The sequence below is a fragment of the Eschrichtius robustus genome, chromosome 6 (genome assembly GCF_028021215.1).
Source record: "Eschrichtius robustus isolate mEscRob2 chromosome 6, mEscRob2.pri, whole genome shotgun sequence".
In the NCBI taxonomy this organism is placed as follows: domain Eukaryota; kingdom Metazoa; phylum Chordata; class Mammalia; order Artiodactyla; family Eschrichtiidae; genus Eschrichtius; species Eschrichtius robustus.
Window position 1 is genome coordinate 80,951,490 of NC_090829.1, and position 27,068 is coordinate 80,978,557.

Genomic DNA, 27,068 nt, shown 5'->3' on the forward strand with positions numbered 1-27,068 from the left:
ACAAACAACAAATGCTGGAGAGGGTGTGGAGAAAAGGGATACCTCTTGCACTGTTGCTGGGAATGTAAATTGATACCGCTGCTGTGGAGAACAATATGGAGGTTCCTTAAAAAACTAAAAATAGAATTACCATATGATCCAGCAATCCCACTACTGGGCATATACCCAGAGAAAACCGTAATTCAAAAAGACACATGCACCGCATTGTTCATTGCAGCACTATTTACAATAGCCAGGTCATGGAAGCAACCTAAATGTCCATCGACAGACAAATGGATAAAGAAGTTGTGGTACATATATACAATGGAATATTACTCAGCCATAAAAAGGAACGAAATTGAGTCATTTGTTGAGACGTGGATGGATCTAGAGTCTGTCATACAGAGTGAAGTAAGTCAGAAAGAGAAAAACAAATATCGTATATTAACGCATATATGTGGAACCTAGAAAAATGGTACAGATGAACCGGTTTGCAGGGCAGAAGCTGAGACACAGATGTAGAGAACAAACGTATGGACACCAAGGGGGGAAAACCGCGGTGGGGTGGGGATGGTGGTGTGCTGAATTGGGTGATTGGAATTGACATGTATACACTGATGTGTATAAAATTGATGATTAAAAAAAGAAAAAAGAATATCTACACAAAATGTTACAGAAAGTGAGAAAATGATGAACATAGAATTCAGAATCGGTAAATGGAGACGGGGATAATGTGGGAAAGAACCACACAGATGTAAGTAAATAATTGTCAAGGTCCTAATTTTTATCTTGAGTGTGGGCTCCCATGGATCTTTATGCTGTTACTAACTGAACAAACAAACATGCATGGACCAGTGATGACGGTATGTCATAAATCAGTGAGTCTCAAAGTGTGGTTCCTGCAGCATCAGCATCCCCTAGGAACTTGCAAAAAAATGCAATTACTACATCCCCACTCCTACTGAATCAGAAACTTTGTGGGTGGGGCCCAGCAACATGTGTTTTAACAAGCCCTCCAGGTGATGCTGATGCAGGCTAAAGATAGAGCACCACTGTCATATACTACGGATTCAAATGTATCCATGTCTGAACACCTATAGTCCAATTAACAAAAGAGAAAGCCAAGCTGACGGATGAAGCTGCACAGCTGGCTCATGGGAGATGACCATCAAACTTTCTCATTTAGCTGAGTTTAAACTAGATGAGTGGGATGCTGAACATGACTCCCTTTCTTCATGATGCCCTGGTAACAAATCTAAAAGGGAGAAAATGAGGCCTATTACACTATTAAAATCAACAGTAATCCTGAACCCTAGAAACCTGTTACACCTCAATGTTGTGTCACATTTTACTGTGTAGATCCAAAGTCAGAACCACTTTTAGAAAGTAGCATGACTTCTGCAAATGGGGAGAATAACCTCTAAGAGGTTTTCCTACAGTTTGAAATGAGAGGGAAAAACACTGATTGGTACAGCACAGGTAACTGCCAGAAAAGTCTAGAGAGGAGAAGGAATGTAGGCTTGTGTGTTGAGAACTACTGGACATTGCTGCCCAAGACAAAGTGCAATTTTTGGAGTGTAGTGTATCTCTGTAAAAGTCACACTAGAAGCATCTTGTCTTCCAGATAAGAATTATACCTTATGAACCTCTGCCAACTCATGGTCCATCCTTGCAGCCCTCTTTAGAAAACCATCTTTGGTGGTAGTGACTTTTGGTTTTGGAGGTCTGATTCGGGGTTGTGTCACAAATTCTGGGAGACATGACTCAAGTTCGACTAATCCTGTAGGAAGGAAGTACATGTTTAGTATCCGGTGCTTAAATACATCATTTGGAAGTATGCTGTTAATTTTAGTAGCTGTGTGCCAAGTGGTTTCATTTAGAATTATTGATAAGGTGTATCTCATATAATTGAATTGTCCCTGAAATATAAAGGAAATTTCTATATAATTATATTCTTGATGACTTAGATCATAAAATAAGAAATGCATTCTAAAATGAAAACATTGCCCTACAAAAATGTAACATTCCACAATAATAGACAGAAAATTAATGATCATATGAAACATGGCACCACCATTCTAAAGTGGATGTACACCAGGTTATCATATTCAGCTCTGGAGATGGTCAGCCAGAGGTGCAAGTTCAATTGTGTGACCATCAACTCATGATCTTGGCCATGTGATACTCCAACCTCTCAACTGAAATTTAAATAATTTTAAAAAGCCTCTCTTGGACTTTATAACAGGTATAACCCTCTCCACTAATTTATCCCCTACTTATCCGTCCCCTTGCCCACTAGTTTTCTGGCATTTCTTCATAAAGAGCCAATTTCATTATATATTTCTTGTTTGCTTCACAAACCTGGTATAAAATCTTTTTCTATTTCATTTTTGCAAAACTTTGATTTTACTGACATTAAACATGTTTAAATGTTTAGTAGCTTGCTGACTTTACTCCTTAATAAATTGTTGCATAGTGTATCCATTTATTTATTTGGGTCTTAGCAGTTTTTATTGGTTTCTGTGAACTCATATTATTAATAATACTAAACATGCAATTGCTATTTCTTGCAAATATTTTAATTTTTGATTAGCTTTTAATCTAAACTGCTATATTTTATATATTTATATTTCTAAGATAATCCTTATACTAGACTTGTAATTATGTGAATTGCTTACCTTCATAGGTGTTGAGATAGTGGTTTTTTACTACAAAGTCCTCTGAGTTGTTGTCTGTGAAACGACCAAGGCGAGATAGAGGTCCATAGACCTGTGATGCATAATCAGAATAATCCTTGATGATATTTCTTCTCTCCAACTTCCCTTCTATATTCTTTCCCTTTCCCAAAAGTTTTCTGATTGCTAAAATAAAACATACCTCCATGACTATCTCCAAAATATTGTTCTGAATGGTCCAAATGCAGACTAGTAAACCATAGTTTTATTCACAGGAAAGCTACTGAACTGAATGAATTTCATTACGATCACTCACTGCAGCCAGAACACTTAAAACATAGATCTGACATCTGTGTGATCCAGATTGTCATGAGACAGGTGGCCATGATAGAAGCTGAATCAGCTAGTGTTCTCAGTTGGTACTCATCAAAAATCTTTTATAACTGCATTCTAAGCTCTGGGCCAGAAAGAGGTATTCAATGAAAGTTTGTCAAATGAATGAGAGAAACTCAAAGTAACTGAAAAATATGTGTTCAATAGAGACTGAGGGAATTATTCTCTCCTAAGAGAATAATTAAAAGGGAAGGAAGACTACAGGTTCTTCAAAAATTTCTGTCCATCTTGGTTAACACCAGAATAAGTCAGAATATATCCAAGCTTATAGATTTCAGAATTGTTTGGCAGTCTCAGCTGTACACAGTAGGAGTTTACTCATCTAAGGAGTCAGGCTTACTACTTCCACCTGTTCCTTTTCTTTCAATCCCATCACAGACCCATCCCCTTTTGAAGGCTCTACATCATGCACTCAATGGGTGTAAAACAATATTATGAGATTTTGAAGTCACAATTGAAAGAGGTGGTTGCACTTGCCACTGCTGCCTTTTGGATGTTATTTATATTTGATCCTCAGTGCTTCTGTGTGTGACTTGGGATTTCATAATTACATAAAAATAGTTTACATTTTAATAGTTATTTATAAAAATTAGTCAACCCATCATTGGTTATATCTAGTACTGAAAAGAAAAAACTGTTGACCATATCTAAATGCATACCTAGCACCTAGTTAAGTAAAAAGTCATTTTCTCACACACACACAAAAATTCAGGGGCATATAACAGTGAGAACAGATAACAGGGACCTGACTTATCTGGGGGCAGGGGTCCTTGAAGGTCTCCCCTGAGGAAGTGACATTTGAGTTGTGCCTTAGCCTGGGTTCCCCCACAGGCAGAACCTGAGACAAAGGCATGCGTACAGGTAGTTTATTTGGGAAGGTGATCCCAGAGGGCAAGAGAGAGGGACAGGAGGAGTAAAAAAAAAAAAAAAAAAAAAAAAGTAAGTCAACCCATCACTAGTTATGTCAACTACTGAAAAGAAAAAATGTTGACAGTATCTAAATGCATAGGTGCAGCTAGTTAAGTTAAAAGTTATTTTCTCACATCAAGAAAAAGTTTAAAAAAAAAAAAAAAAAAAGTTTAAAAGTTCACTAAAAATAATTTTTAAGGAATTAACTTAACTTTTTGTAATTGTTTTGCTAGGAAAAATATTTTGAATAATTTTTAATGTGATTACATTGCTATTATTATGTGTATAAATTGCTAATTTGCATATATAAGCGATGCATTACAACTTTTATAAGTTAATTATATTAAAAGTCACTAAGCAAATACAGCAAATAAAGCTAAATGCTAATAAGTTAAATTTTCTTAATTTAAATTTTAATTTAAATTTTTTTATTTAGTTATTCTTAATCCTCCACTGACTCCTCTTTTTATGTATAAAGTACAGATATATTTATAGTACATAACAGATATACAGTATACCTGTGGTATTAAAATTTCATGGCAGGGGGATGAATTGGAAAAAAGATGTCTGAATGTCTTTTTTAGTGGAAACAATGAAAAAAAGGTTGAGAAACAGGGCTCTCTATCCAGGGCCTCAGCCCATGAATATGGGGAGCCCAACACCTACACACACGCCCCATAATGTCAATAACTTGACTACCTGTTAGAACATCATTACTTGATTTTCTTAGTGAGGAATTTTCCTCCACCCTTCTACTTTTGAGAAATAACTCATCTCCTGTTCCTTATCTATTAAACAACACTAGGACCAAAAAAGAATTATATCACAGTTAAGTCAGGTTTGGTCAAAGACCCAAAGCAGAGCCAACTTTTCCATTCTCTTCACGGTTCATACTGCACCATCACCTGATACATGTGTGCGGTGAATCTGTGCCAACTTTGCCTCCTTCACCTCCTGAAGTTTAGACCACTGGGCATTCAAGCAAGCCATGTTTACTTCATTTTGATTCTCATCACGCTTCTTCAGCAGCTCTTTTAGAACTTCCAGGCGAATCTCCTGCAGTCTTCAAGTAAATCACAAAACATAAAGAAGTCTACAATCTCTCAAATAGGGTGCTCTACTACAGAGAAAGGGAACACTTGCCATAAACAGAAGCTTCTCTTTGGGCTGCTATCATATTCATGTATCTTAAAAAGACCACTCTGGCAAAAGTGTGACAAATGAATTGGGGGTTTGGGGTGGCAACTCAATAGTGAGTCTCTGTATAAGAGGAATATGTATGGGTGTAGTTCTGAAGGACAAAAAAGAGTTTGCTAGGTAGATGGGGTAAAAAAGGGCTCTCCAGGCAGATGGGCCTAAGTGAACAGCAGAATGTTTGTGCACAGTTCCAGGTCGACTGGTATTGCTGGAGGGTTAAGTAATAGGAGTGAGAGAAAATGAGGTTGTGGCATGCAGCCTTAAGTGGTGAATGTGAAAATGCCAGCAGCTGACACATATAGATAATCATTCTTCGCTTCCCTTCCCCTCACCTTCACCTTGTTCTCCCAGGACTACCTTGCTTATGTGTACATATGACTTCAAAATTTGTACTTCAGCCCAGGTATTTCTGAACTAGAACTTCTATCTACTTGAATCTCCAGCTATATCCCCTGACAACCTCAAAAAAACCTCACTCATTTTATTCCCCCAGAAATCTACCCCTTCTCTTACCTTCTTCCCTCCTCTAATGATTCCTTCTCTAAAACACTTCTTACATCTGTTCCCTAGCCCATGTCTTTGTCACCTCTCTCCTGACTTGGACTCTGGTTGTTAGTCTAGTCTTTCCTCCTTTCAATCTTTGTTCCACATAGCGGTCAAGATTTTCCTTTCTAAAATGGAGATTTGAATATTTTACTCTTAAAAATTTACACAGTAATTTATTCAGTCACTCATTTGTCAAATATTTATGCCAGGCAGGGAATAAACAATGGTGAACAAGATAAAATATGTTGTCTCAAGAAGCACTGTTCTAGTGGAGTAGGCATATAAACCAACATTTACAACACAGGGAAATACATACCAGCCCAAAAGAATGAAAAGACTCCTGTGGGAGAAGAAATGGCAGAGCGCCTCTTCTAGCACTATTCCCAGTTGATCAAAGGGAAGGAGGGGGATGGTGGGGAAGCCTTCCTTCAGGAGTCATTAACCCAGCACTTGAGGATAAACAAGGGTTGAGATTTGCCACATTGACAAGGGAGAAGTGCGGCCTCAGCAGAGAGAGCTGAATATTCTACTCAAAAGGACTAGAGACAGGGCAAACATGTTATACTGGTGGAGGTTCTCAAAGTGAATACACATGGGAGGGTAGGGAAACAGTGACAAGTAAATACAGGGAGGTAGGCATTTTTAAAAATAAGCACACACCAACAGTCCCCTTTCTTTATAGAGTTGGAAATCCTAGGTTCAATTCTCAACTTCATCACTTACCTCAGCCTCTTCAGTCATAAAATGGACGTAATAATAGTATCCATCCCCTAAGGTTGTTGTGAACGTTAAATGAGTGAATGTACACAACATGCTAGAACAGTAGTTCTCAAACTTGAGCATACATCAGATAACCTGGAGGACTTGCTATGACACAAATTGCTGTGCCCCGCTCCCTGATTCAGTAGGTCTGGGATGGAACCTGAGAATTTTCATTTTTAACAAGTTCCCAGGTAAGTGCTGATGCTACTCATCTGTGGACCACACTCTGAGAACTACTGGCTTAGAACTTAGCTCAAGCATGAAATAAGCACTCTGTAAGTGCTGAATGCTTTATGAATATCATCATTATCATCTCCATCACCATCATCATCATCGATATTATCATCTGCCTGATAGCTTTTTACTCATCCTTCAACATACAGCTCAGAAGCTACCTCATCTCAGTAATTTTCCCAAATATCTACCCATCTCAAACAGAACTAACTGTTCTCCTGCCTGGGTTCCCCTAGCTCTTTGTGTATAGAGCAGCACATCACCTGAAGATCCTGCCTGCGAGTTATTGGTTTGAAGGTCTTTCACTCCATCCCCACCCACCTGCCCCCCTTCCACCCCTCACCCCCTGTTCCAATGGTCCATAAGAAGCTCTGTCAGGGTAAAGCAGTTTCCTGTTTCCAGTCCTGAGGTGGGACTCAAAATATATTTATTAAAATTAACCTCAGTTTAACCAAAGTACTCATGTTCTCAGGTGATATCTTCATTCTGGCCAGATACATTTGTAATATTCTTAATGTCCTTCTGACAAGAATATTCCTCTTCAAATTGCAGCAATAAATTTAAATTTCTGCAGACAGGATTGGGTATGTGACACCTACTCTGCCCCAAACACGATTTTCTATTAAATTGCAAGCTTTTACCAAACATCACAGTCTGCATTCAGGGTTAATCAGAAGGTGTTGCAAAAAGATAAACATATTCTGAATTCAGAACCACACTGAATCCCTAACTCTATTGGTCCCTAGCTTGCTTGCGTGTAAGCACACTGTCAGGGGCTTGGTAGTACTGCTGTGAGCAATGAAGTACCTCAGCACAGCCTGGAACAAATGGCACCCTCAAACTTCCCTTCCTTTCCTTTTTGCTAGGGAGCTGTAATTTTTTGGTCCTCATCATTTCTACATATTCCAGAGACAACCTCATTACTGAAAATACATCAGTTAAAATGACTGAAAATTCAACCAGAAATACCTTAGCATATTATTACTTACGTACTATGAGCTCATCTCTTAATTGAAAAGTTCCACTGTTTGTCTTTTAAACAGAAAAATGCCTCATTGGCTATAGCTAGAACCCAAGGTGTACTGACGGTGAATCCAGTACCAGGGGGAAAGAGATGGGGTCAGCCAGGAGGCTGTTTGATGGATAGGAAGAGGGCCAAAGTCTAGGGACCGTGGCACTGGGAATGAACAGAAAGGGACAGTTTGAAAGACATTTTGCAGAAATCAGTGGGATTCTAGGTAAGACCCTAAAGAGAAAAGGGAAGAGAAGAATCAGAGATGCCTTGAGGAATTGTTTTAATTTGGGTTCCACACTGAACTACACACACAAAGGAGGCATTATACATTTTTATATTATTGGAGAGAAAATTATAGAGCTATTGCTCCTGAAGTCCAATTTCCTAACTACAGATTAAGGATTGCTTTTAAACCCATACATTTGGGAAAATGCTCTATAGGTTAAAAGTATTAACATTAATCCCATCTGTGCCGAAGCAATTATCTGGGTGATTAAGAACCTACTTTTCGATCTCCTGCTCTCTGAAGGCCCACTCCTTCCTCTCCATGGCATTCATCATCCTCCTCCTCTTCTCAAACTGGGAGGTGTCACTCAGAGGGGGGAGAGTGGCTTCCCAAGCACGCTTCTCCCGGGCACGTTCTATCATCTCTACCTCAGCTTGTCCTGCCGGGAGACCTCGACCTGGAAGATGAAGCAGAACACTTTAGAAACACACAGACAAACTCATGTACCTACCAGTACTTAATTTACTCCCTTTCAGTTCCTGTCCTCTTTAAATTCAAGGGCTATGACAGGATGAAATGATATCAGGATACATCTCCAGATGTGCCTCAGAGTTTATTATCTGCCCTGCACTGTCTCTTGTTAACAATTCAGCCAGAAGACATTTTACTTACATGTAAGATGCTAGAAAGTATTTGAAGATATTAGGTGATTATGAAATAATCACACCTTGGAATGTCCTATATTGGAAAAATCCGTATTTTGAAATACAAAGAAATATAACTTGCAAAATAACTTGCAGAAAGGTCATAGTTAGTACGTGGTGAAACTCAGAATTTGCAAATGGCAATCTGACCCTTATGGTCTTATGTATTACACTATACTCCCCCTCTAATAAAAACAAATATGAAACAAACATGAACTATACAGACCAGCCCACAGCTAATATCATACTCAACAGTGAAAGGCTGAAAGCTTTTCCTCTAAGATCAGGAAAAAGAAAATGGTGCATTCTCTCACCACTCCTATTTACATAAAACCGGAAGCCCTAGCCAGAGAAATCAAGCAAAAAAAAAAAAAAGAGGGCTTTCCTGGTGGCGCAGTGGTTAAGAATCCGCCTGCCAATGCAGGGGACATGGGTTTGATCCCTGGTCCAGGAAGATCCCACATGCCGCGGAACAACTAAGCCCGTGTGCCACAACTACTGAGCCTGCGCTCTAGAGCCTGAAAGCCACAACTACTGAGCCCAAGTGCTGCAACTACTGAAGCCTGCGTGCCTAAAGCCCATGCTCCACAACAAGAGAAGCCACCTCAATGAGAAGCCCGCACACCACAAGGAAGAGTAGTCCCCGCTCGCCACAACTAGAGAAAGCCCACACGCAGCAATGAAGACCCAACACAGCCAAAAATAAATAAATAAATAATTTTTTTAAAAAGGCATGCAAATCAGAAAGGAAGAAGTAAAATCATCTCCGTTTGCAGATGACATGATCTTATGTGGAGAAAACTCTAAAGACTCTTATCAAAAAGCTGTTAGAACTAATAAATAAATAAAGTTGCAGGATACAAAATCAATACATGAAAATCAGTTGTATTTATACACACTAACAATATCTATAAAAGAAATAAAACTATTCCATTTACGATAGTATCAAAAACAATAAAATTCTTAGGAATAAATTTAACCAAGGAGGTGAAAGATCTATACAGTGAAAACTATTAAAACATTGATGAAAAAAATTGAAGAAGACACAAGTAAAAATATATATATATATCCCATGTTCATGGATTGGAAGAACTAATATTTTTAAAATGCCCCTGCTACCCAAAGCCATCCATAGATACATCCCTATCAAGATTCCAGTGGTGTTTTTCACAGAAATAGAAAAAACAATCCTAAAATTTACATGTAACCATAAAAGACCCATATAGCCAAAGCAGTGTTAAGAAAACAAAATTGGAAGAAACACTTCCTGATTTCAAACTATATTACAAAGCTACAGTAATCAGAACAGTATAGTACTGGCATAAAAACAGACACACAGAGCGACGGAACAGAATAAAGAGCCAGAAGTAAACCCATGCATGTGTAGTCAACTAATATTTGACAAGGAAGTCAAAAATAGTCAATAGGGAAAAGACAGTCTCTTCAGTAAGTGGTGCTGGAAAAACTGGGTATTCACATGCAGAAGAATGAAACTGGACCCTTATCTTACATTTTTCACAAAAATTAACTTGAAATGGATTAAAGACTTAAATGTAAAACGCTTAGAAGAAAAGATAAGGGAAAAGCTCCTTGATATTAGTCTTGGCAATGATATTTTGGATATGACACCAAAAGCACAAGCAACAAAAACAAAAATAAACAAATTGGACTACATCAAACCAAAAATCTTCTACACAGCAAAAGAAACAATCAACAAAATGAAAAAGCAACCTATGAAATGGGCAAAAACATTTGCAAACCATATATCTGATAAGGGGTTATATTCTAAATATATTAGGAACAGATATTACTCAAAACAAAAAACAATGTGATTTTAAAATGGGTAAAAGACCTGAATAGACATTTTCCCAAAAAAGATATAGAGATGCCTAACAGGTACATGAAAAGGTGTTCAACATCACTAATCATCAGGGAATTGCAAATCAAAACTACAGTGAGATATCACCTCATGCCTGTTAGAATGGCTATTATCAAAAAGAAGAGAAAGGACGCTCTCCTCTTCCAAGATGGACTGCATTCTGCCTATGGAATGTGTATCTCTGCTTTCATTTTACTATGGTTTAATTCTTTCTTGTGCGAAGCCAAGGACCCTCACTTGGGGGCCTGTCCCAGGAACTCACCCGAGACCTGGGACATGACCACCCTCTTCAAGCCCCATTTTCCTGCAACCTCTTTACAAAGGATATTAATAAATCTACTTCTTACCCCACACACACACACACACACACAAAGACAAGCAATAACAAGTGCTGGCAAGGATGTGGAGAAAAGGAAACCTTTGTGCACTGTTGGGGGGAATGTAAATTGGTACAGTCATTATGGCAAATAGTTCCATAAGAATTCCATAGAGGTTCCTTAAAAAATTAAAAATAGAACTACCATATGATCGAGCAATTTTCCTTCTGGGTATATAGCTGAAGGAAATGAAATCACTACATCAAAGAGGTATCTACACCCCATGTTCACTGCAGCATTATTTACAATAGTCAAGACGTGGAAACAGCTTAAGTGTCTATTGGCAGATGAATGGATAAATAAAGTGATATATATATATAAAGTGATATATATATATATATATATATATATATATAGTCACAAAAAAAGAAGAGAATCCTGCCATTTGTGATAACATGGATGAAACTTGAGGGCATTATGCTAAGCAAAATAAGTCAGTCAGAAACAGATAAATACTGTATAATCTCATTATATCTGGAATCTAAAAAACTGAATTCATAGAAACAGAGAGTACACTGGTGGTTGCCAGGGGCAAAGTGGTGGGAGAAATGGGTGAAAGTGGTCAAAGGGTACAAACTTTCAGTGATAAGATGAATAAATTCTGGAGAGCTAATGTACAGCATGCTGACTACACTTAACAAAACTGTATTGTATACTTGAAAGTTCCTAAGAGTGAATCTTAAATGTTCTCACCACACACACACACACACACACACACACACACACACACACACAGTAAATATGTGGGGTGATGGATGTGTTAACTAACCTTATTGTGGTAATCATTTTGAAATATATATGTGTACCAAATCATCATGTAGTACATCTTAAATTTACACAATGTTACATGTCAATTATGTCTAAATAAAGCTAGGAAAAAGAACTATACATAAACAAAATATAGTATATTTTTAATTTAATATTTACATATGTGATATTTTACTATAAATATTCTGTTACTCGCTTTTTTATTCAGCTTTGTTTTGGGAATCTGGCCATGCCGATATATAGAGACGTAATTTCTTTCTTCCATTGTAGGACTCTACCACAATTTAAGCTATCTGCTCAAATTGACATTTAGATTGGTTCTAATTTTTTGATTACACATAATAATGCTGCAACAAACATCTAATACTGGTCTCATTATGCCCATGTATGAATTTCTCTAGGAACCTTAGAAGGATCTAGAGCCTAGCAACTAATCACAAAATACAATCATTTAAAATATTTCTGAATATTGCCAAATTTGTCTCCACAAAGCATATTTTTTCTCAAGCTTTCTGAGATTCTCCTGACCCTCTTCCACAGTCCATGCTACCTAGTCTCAGCTGCTTTTCACAGTCCTTACAAGTATTTAGTGGTTCAAAGACTCATATATATGTGAGTTTCACTGAGAATGGAATTTGTTCTTGGGAGTTGTTCTTTTGGAGTTGGGCTTGTTGCTTTTGTATAATTTCTGGGAAGAGAAAAGATGCTGATTTACATACATGGTTATACTGCGAGTAGAGATTTGGATTAGAATTGCTTGAAGATATAAAATACTTGTGAGAGAAATAATACTTATTCAAGCATGAGTCTTCCCATTTATAAACATGATGTTCCTCTTTTTTTGTCAAATCTTTGTGTATGTGCTTAAGGAACAATTTATATTTTTCTCCATAAATGCCTTGTGCATGTTTTATTAAGTGCTTTCCTGGGACTTTGTTATTTGTTGCTATTAAAAATATGATTTTTCAATAATATTTCTAATTACATATTGCTCATACATACAAAAATTACCAATATTTGTATATTGGTTTCATAATAGGATACCTTATTAAACTGAGGTTCTTAGTTCTGATAATTTATTTCATTTGATTTTTCTATATGAGTACATTGTCTGCAAATATAGTTTTGCTTCTTCTTTCTAATCCTCATACCTAATTCTTCTTATCTTACTGCACTGACTCAATTATTTCCCTATCAGGATACTATTATTGTCATATTGGGCAAACAATTAATTGTTGGATGAAACTGCCCCATGCAGGGCAAGATGTTTAGTATCCATGCCAGCCTACCTCCCCCAAACCCAACCCATTTGTCTCATCACTATTACATACAAAAATACCACCCAGGTTTCCAAATGTCCCTGTGGGTGATGGGTCATAGCCTAGTTTAATATGCTCTGGGCTAGGATCTTCTCTGCATTGCTAAATAATAGTGGTGATAAAGGAATCACTGTCTTTTTCTTTATTTTAAGGGTAAAGCTTCTCAAGTCTCACCTTTAGTATTATGTTTATCGAAGATAACCTTTATTAAGTTACTAAAATTTCCTTCTGATCTCAGCTTCTTTAGAGTTTATAACATGAATTCATGTTGAATGTTATCGAACAGTACTTTTCCTGCACCTATAGAAGCATTTTTCTGACATTTTCTGTTAAAATGGTAAAATGCATTGGTTAGTTTTCTGATATTGTACTAAACTTGATTTTGTACAATTAACACATTTGACTATGATAAGTCATCTTTTTAAAATACTACAAGAGGGCTTCCCTGGTGGCACAGTGGTTAAGAATCCACCTGCCAACGCAGGGGACACGGGTTTGAGCCCTGGTCCGGGGATATCCCACATGCTGCGGAGCAACGAAGCCCATGTGCCACAACTACTGAGCCTGTGCTCTAGAGCCCGCAAGCCACAACTACTGAGCCCACGTGCCACAACTACTGAAGCCTGTGCACCTAGAGCCCGTGTTCTGCAACAAGAGAAGCCACGACAATGAGAAGCCCGCACACCACAACAAACTGTAGCCCCCGCTCACTGCAACTAGAGAAAGCCTGCACACAACAACGAAGACCCAACACGACCATAAATAAATAAATAAATAATAAATAAAGTGTACAATTCAATGGTGTTCATATAAAAATAAATAAATAAATAAATAAAATACTACAAGATTTGATTGCTGAACCTAGGGTTTCTGCTCCAGCAACTTGGGAGATGACCCTGCCCCAATAGGGCAGTGATGGCCACTGAGCAGAGAGGAAGGCCTGCCTCACACCTGGCTATGGCCCTATCCCCTCCATCTCCAACCCTACCTCCTACCAAGTTGATAGCTGCCAGCACACCCTGAGTAAACAAATGACTTCTGTTCACGTCAAATCTAGCTCTCCCACCAAAGGCACTGGGCACATGCAGACTATATAGGGACACTTGTACATAAGCCCACCCATTAAAGATCACTGTAGGTAACTGTTTCACCTAAATTCATAGAGACAGAGAAAGTTAAGCAAAATGAAAAGACATAGGAATGCGTCTCAATTGAAAGAGCAAGAAAAAACCCCTGGAAAAAATAATGATACAGAAATAAACAATTTATAAGATAAAAAATTCAAAGCATTAGTAATAAGAATGCGAGCTGAATTAGGGAAAAGAATAGATGAGCAGAGTGAGAATTTTAACAAGGAACTAGAAAATATAAAAAAGAACCAGTTAGAACTGAAGAATACAATAACTGACATCAAAAACACACTAGAGGGCTTCCCTGGTGGCGCAGTGGTTGAGAATCTGCCTGCCAATGCAGGGGACACGGGTTCAAGCCCTGGTCTGGGAAGATCCCACATGCCGCGGAGCAACGGGGCCCGTGAGCCACAACTACTGAGCCTCCACGTCTGGAGTCTGTGCTCCGCAACTAGAGAGGCCGCGATAGTGAGAGGCCCGTGCACCGCGATGAAGAGTGGCCCCCACTTGCCGCAACTAGAGAAAGCCCTCGCACAGAAACGAAGACCCAACACAGCCATAAATAAAAAATAAAATAAATAAAATAAAAGTGCTATTGACTTTGAGCTATTCTGACCCATTAAGAAAATAGTAACTGAAAGTTAGTCATCATTAAAAAAAAAAAAAAAAAAAACTAATAGAGCTCATCAATACTAAACCTACCCTAAAAGAAATGCTAAAGGGTCTTCTGTAAGTGGAAAGAAAAGGCTATAATAAAAGGTAAGAATCTATGTGGAGGAGGGGAGTAAAAAGGTAGATATTTTGAATGGGTGTGAACTTAAATTACTACCATTTAAAACAAGTAGATGTAGTTATAGGTCATAATATAGGAATTCCATGGTAACCACAAATCAAAAACCTACAACAGATACGCAGAAATGGAGAGGAAAGGAACATAAGCATACTAGTAAAGAAAATCATCAAACCACAAAGGAAGAAAAAGAAACTAAAAGAAGAAGAAAAGAACAGGAAAGACCTACATAAACAACCAGAAAACAAGTAACAAAATGGCAATAAGTACATAACTATCAACAATTACTTTAAATGTCGATGAACTAAATGCTCCAATCAAAAGACATAGGGTGGCTGAATGGATAAAAACGCAAGACCCATCTCTAGGCTGCTTACAAAAGACTCACTTCAGAACTAAAGACACACAGAGACTGAAAGTGAGAGGATGGAAAAAGATATTTCATGAAACAGAAACGACAAGAAAACGAGGGTAGCAATACTCATATCAGACAAAATATACTTTAAAACAAAGGCTATAAAGAAAGACAAAGAAGGGCATTATATAATGATAAAGAGATCAATAGAAGAGAGGATATTATACTCGTTAACATATATGCACCCAGTACTGGAGCACCTAAATATATAAATCAAATATTAACAGACAAAAGGGAGAAATTGACAGTAATATAACAATAGTAGAGGACTTTAACACCCTACTTATATCTTTGGACAGATCATCCAGACAGAAAATCAATAAGGCATTAGTGGTCTTAAATGATACAATAGACCATATGTTGGACTTAATGGATATCTACAGTACATCCATCCAAAAACAGCAGAATACACATTCTTTTCAAGTGCATATGGAATATTCTCCAGGATAGATCACATACTAGGCCATAAAACAAGTCTCAACAAATCTAATAGAAATTATATCAAGCATTTTTTCTGACCACAACAGTATGAAACTAAAAATCAATTATGGCAAGAAAAATGAGAAAAGCACACACATGTAGAGACTAAACAACATGCTACTAAAAACCAAAGGATCAATGAAGAAATCAAAGAGAAAATCAGAAAATATCCTGACAAATGAAAATGGAAACACAACCTTCCGAAAATTTATGGGATGCAGCAAAAGCAGTTCTAGAAGGGAATTTTGTAGCAATACAGGCCTTCCTCAAGAAACAAGAAAAATCTCAAATAAACAACCTAACCTACCACCTAAAGGAATTAGAAAAAGAAGAGCGAAGCCCAAAGTCAGCAGAAGGAAGGAAATAATAAAAATCAGAGAGGAAATAAATAGAGAAAAAAAAAATTAGAAAAGATCAATGAAACCAAGAACTGGTTCTTTGAAAAGATAAACAAAATTGATAAAACTTTAGCCAGGCTAACAAGAAAAGAGAGAGGACCCAGGTAAACAAAACAAGAAGCAAAAGAGGAGAAGTAACAACCAATAACACAGAGATTTACAAACTTATAACAAAGTACTACTAACAGTTATAAGCCAACTAATTGGACAACCTAGAAGAAATGGAGAAATTTCTAGAAACACACAAACTTCCAAGACTGAATGAGGAGGAAAAAGATCATCTCAACAGACAGATCACTAGTAGTGAAATTGAATTTGTAATTTAAAAAACTCCTACCAAACAAAAATCCGGGACCAGTCATCTTCACAGGGGAATTTTACCAAACATATAAAGAAGAGCTAATAATATCCTTCTCAAACTAATCCAAACACTTGAAGAGAATGAAACACTCCCAAATTCATTCTATGAGGCTACCACTGCCCTGATATCAAAACCAGACAAAGACGCTGCAAAAAAAAAAGAAGATTACAGGCCAATATCTTTGATGAATATAGATACAAAAATCCTCAACAAAATATTAGCAAACTGAATCCAACAATATATAAAAAGGATCATACACCATGATCAAGTGAGATTTATTTGAGGGATGCAAGGATGGTTCAGTGTTTGCAAATCAATCAATGTGATACACCACAGTAACAAAAGGAAGGAGAAAAATCACACAATCATTTCAATAGATACAGAAAAAGCATTTGACAAAATTCAAAATCCATTCATGATAAAAACTATCATTGACGTTGGTATAGAGGGAGCACATCTCAGCATAATAAAGGCCATTTATGACAAACTCACAGCTAACATCATACTCAAAGGTGAAAAGCTTTCAGTCTTTACTCTAAAATAAGAAAAAGACAAGGATGCCCACTCTCACCACTTCTATTTAATGTAGTATTGGAAGTTCTAGTCACAGCAATCAGACAAGAAAAAAAATGCATCCAAATTAGAAGGGAAGATGTAAAACTATTGCTCTTTGTGTATGACATGATACTATATATAGAAAACCCAAAGTCGTGACATGATACTATATATAGAAAACCCAAAGTCTAATACCCAAAAAGGTATTAGAACCAAAAATGAGTTCAGCAAAGTTGCAGGATACAAGATTAATACACAGAAATCTTTTACTTTTCTATACAATAACAATGAACTATCAGAAAGAGAAAGCAAAACAGAAAAAAATCCCATTCAAAATCCCATCAAAAAGAGTAAAATACTAAGAATAAACTTAACCAAGGAGGTGAGAGACCTATACTCTAAAAACTATAAAACACTGATGAAGGAATTTAGAAATGATACCAAGAAATGGAAAAATATCCTGTGTTTTGGATTGGAAGAATTAACATTGTTAAAATGTCCATACCACCCAAAGCAATCTACAGATTTAATTCAATCCCTAACATAATACCCATGACATTTCAACAGAACTAGAACAAATAATCCTAAAATTCATATGAAACCACAAAAGACTCCAAATTGCCAAAGTAATTTGAGAAAAGAGAACAAAGCTGGATGTATCATGCTCCCTGACTTCAGACTATACTACAAAGCTACAGTAATGAAAACAGCATGGTACTGGCACAAAAACAGATATAGAGATCAATGGAACAGAATAGAGAACTCAGAAATAAACTCATACTCCTATGATCAATTAATCTATGACAAAGGAGGCAAGAATATACAATGGAGAAAATACAGTCTCTTCAATAAATGGTACTGGGAAAACGAGACAGATACATGTAAAAGAATGAAATTAGAGCATTCTCTCACAACATATACAAAATAAACTCAAAATGGACTAAAGACCTAAGTGTAAGACCTGAAACCATAAAATTCCTAGAAGAAAACATAGGCAGAACACTCTGACATAAATCACAGCCATATTCTTCTGGATCTGTCTCCTAAGGCAAAGGAATCAAAAGCAAAAATAAACAAATGGGACCTGGTTAAACTCAAAAGCTTTTGCACAGCAAAGGAAATCACTGACAAAATGAAAAGACAACCTACTGAAGGGGAGAAAATATTTGCAAGTGATATAACTGACAAGTGGTTAATATCAAAATATATAAACAGCTCATACAACTCAATATCTTAAAAACCAAACAACCCAATTAAAAAATGGACAAAAGAGCTGAAGAGACATTTTTCCAAAGAAGACATACAGATGGCCAACAGGCACACGAAAAGATGCTCAACATCACTAATCATCAGAGAAATGTAAACCACAATCAGATGTCACCTCACACCTGTCAGAATGGCTATCACCAAAAAGTCTACAAATAACAAACATTGGGAAGGATGTAGAGAAATAGGAACCCTTGTACACTGCTGGTAGAAATTAAAATTGATGCAGCCACTATGGAAAACAGGAGGTTCCTCAAAAAACTAAAAATAGAACTACCATATGATGCAGCAATTCCACTCCTGGGTATATCCCCCCCCCAAAAAAAACAACCCAAAAACATTAACTTGGAAAGATACATGCACCCCAATGTTCACAGCAGCATTACTTACAGTAGCCAAGATATGGAAGCAACCCAAGAATCCATCAACAGGTGAATGGATTAAGAAGATGTGGTGTATATATACAATGGAATTTACTCAGCCATAAAAAAGGAATAAATTTCTGCCATTTGCAACAACGTAGATGGACCTAGAGCATATTATCCTCAGTGAAATAAGCCAGACGGAGAAAGACATAGTGTATGTTATCACTTACATGTGGAATCTAAAAAATAAAACAAAGGAGCGTATATAACAAAACAGAAACAACCTCACAGATATAGAAAACAAAATAGTGGATACCAATGAGGAGAGGGAAGGGGTGGGAGGGCGAGACAGGGGTACGGGATTAAGAGATACAAACTACTATGTATAAAATAGATAAGCAATGATGATATATGATACAGCACATGGACATACAGCCATTATTTTGTAATAACTTTAAATGGAGTATAATCTGTTAAAAATTCACTATGCTGTACACCTGAAACTAATATAATCTTAGTTTTTAAATGTAGGGCAAAAGTGATGCATAGTGTTCTCTTATAGTCCCTAAATCGTTTAGTCTATAGTATGTCCCTCTTCCAATTCTAATATTCTTTATTTGCAACTTCTGTCTTCGTTCTTGATGTTTCCCACAAGAAGTTTCAGTATATTATTAATCTTTATCCAAAAAATTTATGATCGTAATGACTATTTCTTTTGCCTTTTTAAGGTTTCTTATTGGTTTCTGATTTTAAATTTATTATTTACTTAACTTGTGAAGATTAAATAAGTTAAAAACATAAAGCACTTGGAACAGTTCTTGGCACATAGCACTCAATGTTTTTCTTAGTGCTTTCGGTGTCAACCTTTTACTGTGTCATTATTTTTCACTTATTTTTATGCAAACATTCTACTAATGTATAATATACACACAGAAAGGTACACAAAGGAACATCCCAAATAACCAGCACTCAGATCAAGGAACAGAATTTACCAGAACCCTAGATTGCCCATCATACTCCCTCCCAGTCTCTACTTGCCTCAAGGATAGCCACCAGCCTGAATCCTAACATATTAATTTAGTTCTGATAGGTTTTGATCTTTATATAAATGAAATCAAAATGTAGGTACTCTCTAGTGTCTTACTTCTTTTGCTCAGCAATATGTATGTGAGATTCACCCATGTGGTTATGTGTAGCTGTACTTTCATTCTCGTTACTATATAGTATTCCACTGTGTGAACATACTACAGGTTATTCATCCGTTCTATGGTTGATGGACATCTGGGTTGTTTTCAGTTCAGAGTTACTATGAATAGTGCTGCTATGAACATTCTTGCGTTGTCTCTTGGTGAAAATTATATATGCATTTCTTATAGTAGAGCTAAGTACTCACTTTTCTTGGGTATATAGTGAGGGATGACGTTCCTGGGTTGTAGGTATTATGTCAACTTTAGAAGATACTACCAGTTTCCAAAGAATGGTTGCAATATATACATGCAGTATATGAAATTCTCTTTGCTTCAAATCCTTATCATCACTTAGTAATATCAATCTTTTTAACATTAGTTATTCTGGTGTGTCTGTAGTATCAAACTGAGATTTTAATTTGCATTTCCCTGATGACTAATCAGGTTGAACACTGTTTCATATATTGACTGGCCATTTGAAAACCCGTTTTATCAAGTGACTGCTCACATCATTTGCTAACTTTTCTATTGGGTCGTCTTTTTCTTGTTGATTTGCAGGATTTCTTTATGTGTTCTAGATATGAGTCTTCTGTCATATGTAGGTATTGCAAATATCTTCTCCCAATATGTGGTTTGCCTTTTCACTATCTTAATGTATTTTGGTGAACAGAGGTTCTTAATTTTAATGTGATCTAATTTCTTAATTTTCCCTTTATGGTTAGCATTTTTTGTTCTATTTAATAAAATGTGTGCCTACCCAAGATCATGAAAATATCCTCTTATGTTTCCTTCTAAATTTTTGTTTCACCTTTCACATTTAGACATCTGGGATTGGTTCAATTTATGGTGTGAACTAGGAATCGAGTCACTGTTTTCAAGATGACTATCTAATTGACTCAGCACCATTTATTGAAAAGATCATTTTTTTTCTAGTGTACTGTAGTACCATCTTTGTCTTAAGTCAGATGATATCTTCTTGTGGGTTAATTTCTGGACTCCCTATTCTGTAACAATGATCTATTTGTGTACCTTTGAGAATATACCACACTGTGTAATTACTGCAGCTTTAAAGTAAGTCTTTGTATCTCATAGTGTATACTGTTCTGTTTCTTCACATTTGCCTTGGCTACTTTTGACCCTTTCACATTTCCATATTAATTTTAGAATCAGGTTATCAATTTACACACACACACACACACACACATTGGGTTTTTTTGTTTGTTTGTTTTTCCCAGTACTGCCTGGAGGTAGAAATCAGAATCAAAGTTCACTTTTGCACATGGATATCTAATTGTTTCATCAACATTTATTGAAAAGACCTCCTTTTTCCCACTGAATATAGTGGCATCTTTCTCATAAATCAAATGACTATAAATGTGGAGTGAGAAATCGGCCAGTTCAAAGGAGCCCAGAGCCATAATTATTTCCTTGAAATACTACAGCCAAGTTATTTCCACATTCAGTTTCTTAATGCATAATCAGATCTACAGCAGGTCTCGCCATGGCTTACCACATGCAAACTCTTTTATGTGAAATACATTAATCGTCTTGTTCAAATCACCTAAATCCTAACTTTTGATAGCTTAATCTGAAAGAGGAGCATTAAAAAATCTTCCACTGTGAATAGGAATTTGTCCATGTTTCCTTGTGATTCAATCAATTTTGCTTTATATTTTGAGTCTATGCAGAGTAAATTCAAATTCATAACAGATATAACTTTCCTTTTATAACTGTTTCATGTTCTTCATTATCCCTTTTACTGTTTTCTGATTAACTTTGGTCTAATATTAACATTGTTACACCAGCTTTCTTTGCGTCAGCTTTCAGTATATTTTCCACTCCTTTATTTTCAAAGTTATAATGCTATTTTATAAATAGCAAGCTGTTTTTGCTGGGTTTTAATGAATTCAATCCAAGAATTTTTTAATAGGCAAGTTTAAGTCACTTTTATTATATATTTTGATTATTAAAATATTTGAACATTTTCCCTACACTTTACTATGTATTTTCTATTTATCGTGTTTTTTCTTTGCGTTTTCCCCCACTTCTACTGTTATTTCCACTTTTTCCCCTTTACCAATTGTGAAATGATATATTTCTTCTCTTTTTTCCAGAGGTTACACATTAATTTTTTAACCTAGAAATTTCCACTCATAGTTTTCTAATAAAGTCTAAAGCTAATTAATATTGCTCTCTCTCCAAAAGCAAATAGAATTTTCGCATGCTTTATTCTTATTTCTTCTTAACTCCAGTACTCAGTGTGGTTCTTAAACCAGCAGTAGCAGCAGCATCTGCGAGCTTGGTAGAAATGCAAATTCTCCACCCTTTCTCAGACCTAGTAAATCAGAATCTCTGGGATGGGGCCAGGAATCAGTGTTTTAACAAGCTCACCAGATGATTCTTATTCATGCTAAAGTCTGAAAAGGACTGATCTAGAGCAGAGGTCAGCAAGCTTTCTCTGTGAAAGGCCAGTGAGTAAATACATGAGGCTTTGTGGGCCACACAGTCTCTTTCAGTTACTCAATTCTGCATGGCAGTGCAAAAGCAGGCAAGGACACTACGTAACAAATAAGTTTGGCTGTACTACAATAAAACCATTTTAGGGTCACTGGAATTTTTTTTTTTTAACTTTGGGTTTATTTATTTATTTATGGCTGTGTTGGGTCCTCGTTTCTGTGCGAGGGCTTTCTCTAGTTGCGGCAAGTGGGGGCCACTCTTCACCGCGGTGCGCGGGCCTCTCATTATCGCAGCCTCTCCTGTTGCGGAGCACAGGCTCCAGACGCACAGGCTCAGTAATTGTGGCTCACGGGCCTAGTTGCTCTGCGGCATGTGGGATCCCCCCGGACCAGGGCTCGAACCCGTGTCCCCTGCATTGGCAGGCAGACTCTCAACCACCACGCCACCAGGGAAGCCCCTGGAATTTTAATCTCATATCATTTTCACATGTCACAAAATAGTACAAATAATTTTCACATATCGCAAAATAGGTTTTTTTCATCCATTTTTAAATGTAAAAATCATCCTTAACTTGCAGGCCATATAAAAAAAGGCAATAGGCCAAACTGGTCTATGGACCATGGTTTGCCAATCCTGATCTAGAGTTTTAGTACTTGCTTCGTTCTTATTTTTTTTTTGAAGTATCATTTTTAAAAACTCAACACTTTAAATTTTTAATTACGTATTTTTCTCTTTTTTTGCTCATCATGTTCTTAAACCCTGCTTCTTCCTTTTGGGCTTATTTTTCTTCTTGTTGAAGTATGTCCTTTTGTTTTTCCTTTTCGGATTAATAGCTAACATGTATAGAATGCTTATTTACATACTAAGCACATTACATAAGTGAATTTAAATTAATCTTTACAATATCCTATGAGATAGACCTATGAAATGTCCTATCCTGTGAAAGTGTCTTTATTTCACCTTCACTCCTGAATAACAGTTTGGCTGGTATAAGAATTCTAGATTTGGGATTATTTTCCCACAGCACTTTAAAGATAATACTACAAAATGCCCACCTGGAGTACTCCTGCTCTTAGAGAACCTGGAATTCCTTGCATAAATGGCCCCAAGCCCACTTCCAAAATCTACATGGGCCTCTTCTCAGGATTCAGACTCCTGAGGGCAGACTATATGCTGCTGTTTGTTCACCCTTAAGCCCAAGGCATAGCCAAGAGGCAGCTGTTTGTAAGGATGTGTAAACAGAAAATGGAAAAGCAAGGTGGGGCAATCATATACATGCATGACAGGCCCCTCGTGATGTGGAACAGAGCCAGAGAAAAGGGCAGGCCACTAGGCAGCCTCTCCCATTGCTGCCACATTCCAGCATGCAATCCCAAAGAGTCTAAGAATTTTAAATGTACATTTGTCCTTTCAACTTTTTAGAAAGATTTATTTGTGAAAAATATAGAACGTATTTTATCTAACAGATAGTAGCTTGATTTATAATTTTTAAACATCTATACATATATCAATAGTATATGGGCCTCTATTTGAACCTCTGCCCAGAGCCTCACCAATGAGGAGGTAGGCCTAACTCATGGAGGTTTTTATTGATACTTCAACCCCAGAGCTGCCAGTGGCAGGGCTCCAGATTAGGCCTTTTACCAAGTGAAGCACTTCTGAGCCCCTGCCCAGATTTTTTGTTTTAGATATCCTGGTTCTGGTCCTCCTGCAGCTCAACGCTAAGCCCTTGTCACACCAAGAGGTAAAGCCCAGGGCCCCAGGTAGGAGCACTTGGCTTAGACTGGCAGGCACTGGGCTTCAGTCCTATCTGTGGGCAGGAGAAAAGTTTCTGTCTCCTTTAGTTTAAGCAGGTAACTCAGATCTGCTCCCCACCATTCAGAGTCCCTGCTTACCATCACAGGTTCCCAGCTATTTCTTTCTTTTAGGAAGAAGTCTCCACTTCTAGACTATGGAAATTTTCCTCCTTGCTTTTAAGTGTGGTTATTAATCTTTATAATATGTTTATGTGCTCAGAGCAAAGGGAAAGATTTCAGCATACTTTTAACCTGTCATCTAGGCCTGAAATTAGAGCCTCTGGTTTAAAGTGTGGGTGTCAAGAATGCTTAATCTGTATTCATAAAGTGGGCCAGGAAACAAGAATCAAAACTAGAACTCAGATATGAACATCTTCTTGGCCTGTGATGCAGAATTGATCACAGCAATTAATTACATTGGGGAAACAAAAGTAATCTCATTTTAATAAAAATCATTACAGTGTACCAACTATCTCCATGACCTTAGAGGAGTCAGCCTCTCTGGTTCTCAGCTTCCCAGCTACAATCAAGTGAGTTCAATAAGCTAATGCCTAATAGTTTCTAAAGGTCCCTTCTCTTATTAATTTTTATAGTTTCACATAATAAGGGCCTAGACCAGAGTGAATTTCTATACTCTGAGAGTGAATTTCTGAGCCTGGAAGATATTAGAATTTCAGAGATAATATCAAAAGAAATCATCCAAATCATCAAATAAAGTATATAAGAGAGCCTTGATAAATTGCAAGATATTTTAGCAAAGAAAGATAATATTATTACATATGTTGGAATACGCATTCAGTATTATACACTCAAGAAAGGTTTATGTGTAAAGAAGGAGTATGAATGCCTCAGTGAAAAAGAACTAAAAAAAAAAAAAAGAACTGATTCACTGGGAGAAACAGTGAGAAGAGGGAGGGGAGTCGTCAGCAAAGTAACCACAAAATTAAGCCAAAATATAACTTCAGCTTCAGGGGAAAAGGACAATAAGCCTCCTTACAGTGAAAAGGGCGTAAATACCTTTGAACAAATCTATCAGAAAATGTATGAGTCTATGAAGTAGCCCTACTGAGCAAGACGCTTTAAATAGCAATACTTTAAACCACAGTTGCCTCTATGTGTGTCATTTCCAAGAACTCAATAGCATGTGTGCTTATCAGGACTGTCATCTGCAAATATTCAAAAGAATTACCAACTCACCCCAAGTGAGAGTAGCCAGGGTCAGCAGTTCAGGGATGGAATCCTGACATACTATGTATTCTGGAGAATACGGGTCTGTTTGAACTTCGGCATCGCGATAATCAGTCTGAGTGCCCACAGTATACTTTGAAGGAATGGGGAGGTACTTAGTAGAAGGAGGAGGAAAAGTATATGGCTCTGCCCTAAAAGAGAAAATCATTTTAAAAATTAAAACCTGATACAATCACTTTATACCTATCAATAGGTTTTGAAACATATATGATAAAGAGTTAAACAGTCTTTCTATATAAAATGCCCTTGTGAATCAATAAGACAGTTAAATAGCCACAGAGAAATGGGTAAAGGACAGTCCAGAAAACAAAAAGTAAAACTTCTAACAATCATATGAAAAGATAATGAACATAACTAGTAATCTAAGAAAAGCAAATTAAAACAGCAAGATGCTATTTTATTATATAACATAAGCAATGATTTAAAAGTTTGAAAGTACCTAGCATCAATGAAGTTGTGAAGAAACAGACATTCTCATAAACCGTTGATGGAAATACAAATAGGTACAACCTAACTAACAGGTAACTTATCAATATATATCAAACCCTTAAAATACCCTTTTGCCCCAGCAATTGTACTCCTAGGAATTTATTGTAGGAAATAATTCAATGAGTGTGCAAAGATATATGCAAACATGTTTACAAAGTCTCATTTATTAGAGTAAAAAACTTTTTTTAATGGCCAATTTTATTTTTAAAAAATGGTTATACCTGGAGTCATTAGGCATCAACCTTGGACCCATTATTTTCACCTTTGTTTTTTTCATTCTGTCTATTTTTAAATACAAAAAACCTCTTTAATTCACTTAAACATATGCCCACCCTTACACATAATTTCTTAAACAGTAAGTATGACAGCACATATGGTTTAATGTTTCAGTGCAGTGTTTTCTTGTGCTTTTGAGTTTGCGTCCCTCAATCCCTTTTTCTTCCTTATCCACCTGTAGCAGTACCTTCTCTATATACCCAATATCTAGGGTATGTATCTCAGTTGTATCCTTGAATTATATCTTCCATATTTTTTTGCACACTTATTTTCTACACTGACACAAATATACACAAATATAGTGTTATTTTATCATTTGACTAACATGAAATCATACTATAAATACATTTTTGCATCTTGCTTTTTCGACTAAACAACACTTCACGGAAACCCTTCCCAATCTACTCATGTGACTCTTTCAAAAAAAAAAATTACAAACTTAATCACCATCAGTAGAAAAATTGTTTTTTAAAAAATGGCACATACAAATCTTTCACATGTAGGGTCTCACTTGTCATAATGTTTTAGAAGTTTACCCATGTTGTAGCCTGTATCACTAGTTTATTCCTTCTTATTGCCGAGTAGTATTCCATAGTATGGGTATATCTTGTTAAAAATATTTCATTCACCGTTAGATGGACATTTGGATAGTTTCCAGTATTAGATATTATAAATCATCTTGCTGTGAGCATTTGTATAAATGTTTTGGTGTTGACATATGTATTCATTTCTCTTGAGTAGATTCCTAGATGTGAATTTGCTAGGTTATATGGTGAATTTATGTTGAACTTTTAAAAAACTGATAAATTATCCCTCAAATTGGCAGTGCCATTTCATGTTCGCACCACCAATGTATGATAGTTTCAGTTTCT

General features: G+C 36.6%; 1 protein-coding gene across 4 annotated transcripts in view; it reads right to left on the bottom strand.

Moving 5' to 3' along the window:
- CFAP91 (cilia and flagella associated protein 91) overlaps positions 1 to 27,068 on the bottom strand; it is a 137,546-nt gene that overhangs the window by 80,681 nt on the left and 29,797 nt on the right. For all 4 annotated transcript variants that reach the window (XR_011074319.1, XM_068546679.1, XM_068546681.1 and 1 more), the window contains exons 6-10: positions 25,381 to 25,562; positions 8,216 to 8,393; positions 4,862 to 5,019; positions 2,658 to 2,840; positions 1,617 to 1,759 (exon numbers count right to left, since the gene is read on the bottom strand). Coding sequence is in view for 3 of the 4 variants with exons in the window: in XM_068546679.1 (XP_068402780.1) it covers positions 1,617 to 1,759; positions 2,658 to 2,840; positions 4,862 to 5,019; positions 8,216 to 8,393; positions 25,381 to 25,562 (844 nt within the window). In the remaining variant the exon portion in view is untranslated. The remainder of the gene's footprint in view (positions 1 to 1,616; positions 1,760 to 2,657; positions 2,841 to 4,861; positions 5,020 to 8,215; positions 8,394 to 25,380; positions 25,563 to 27,068) is intronic.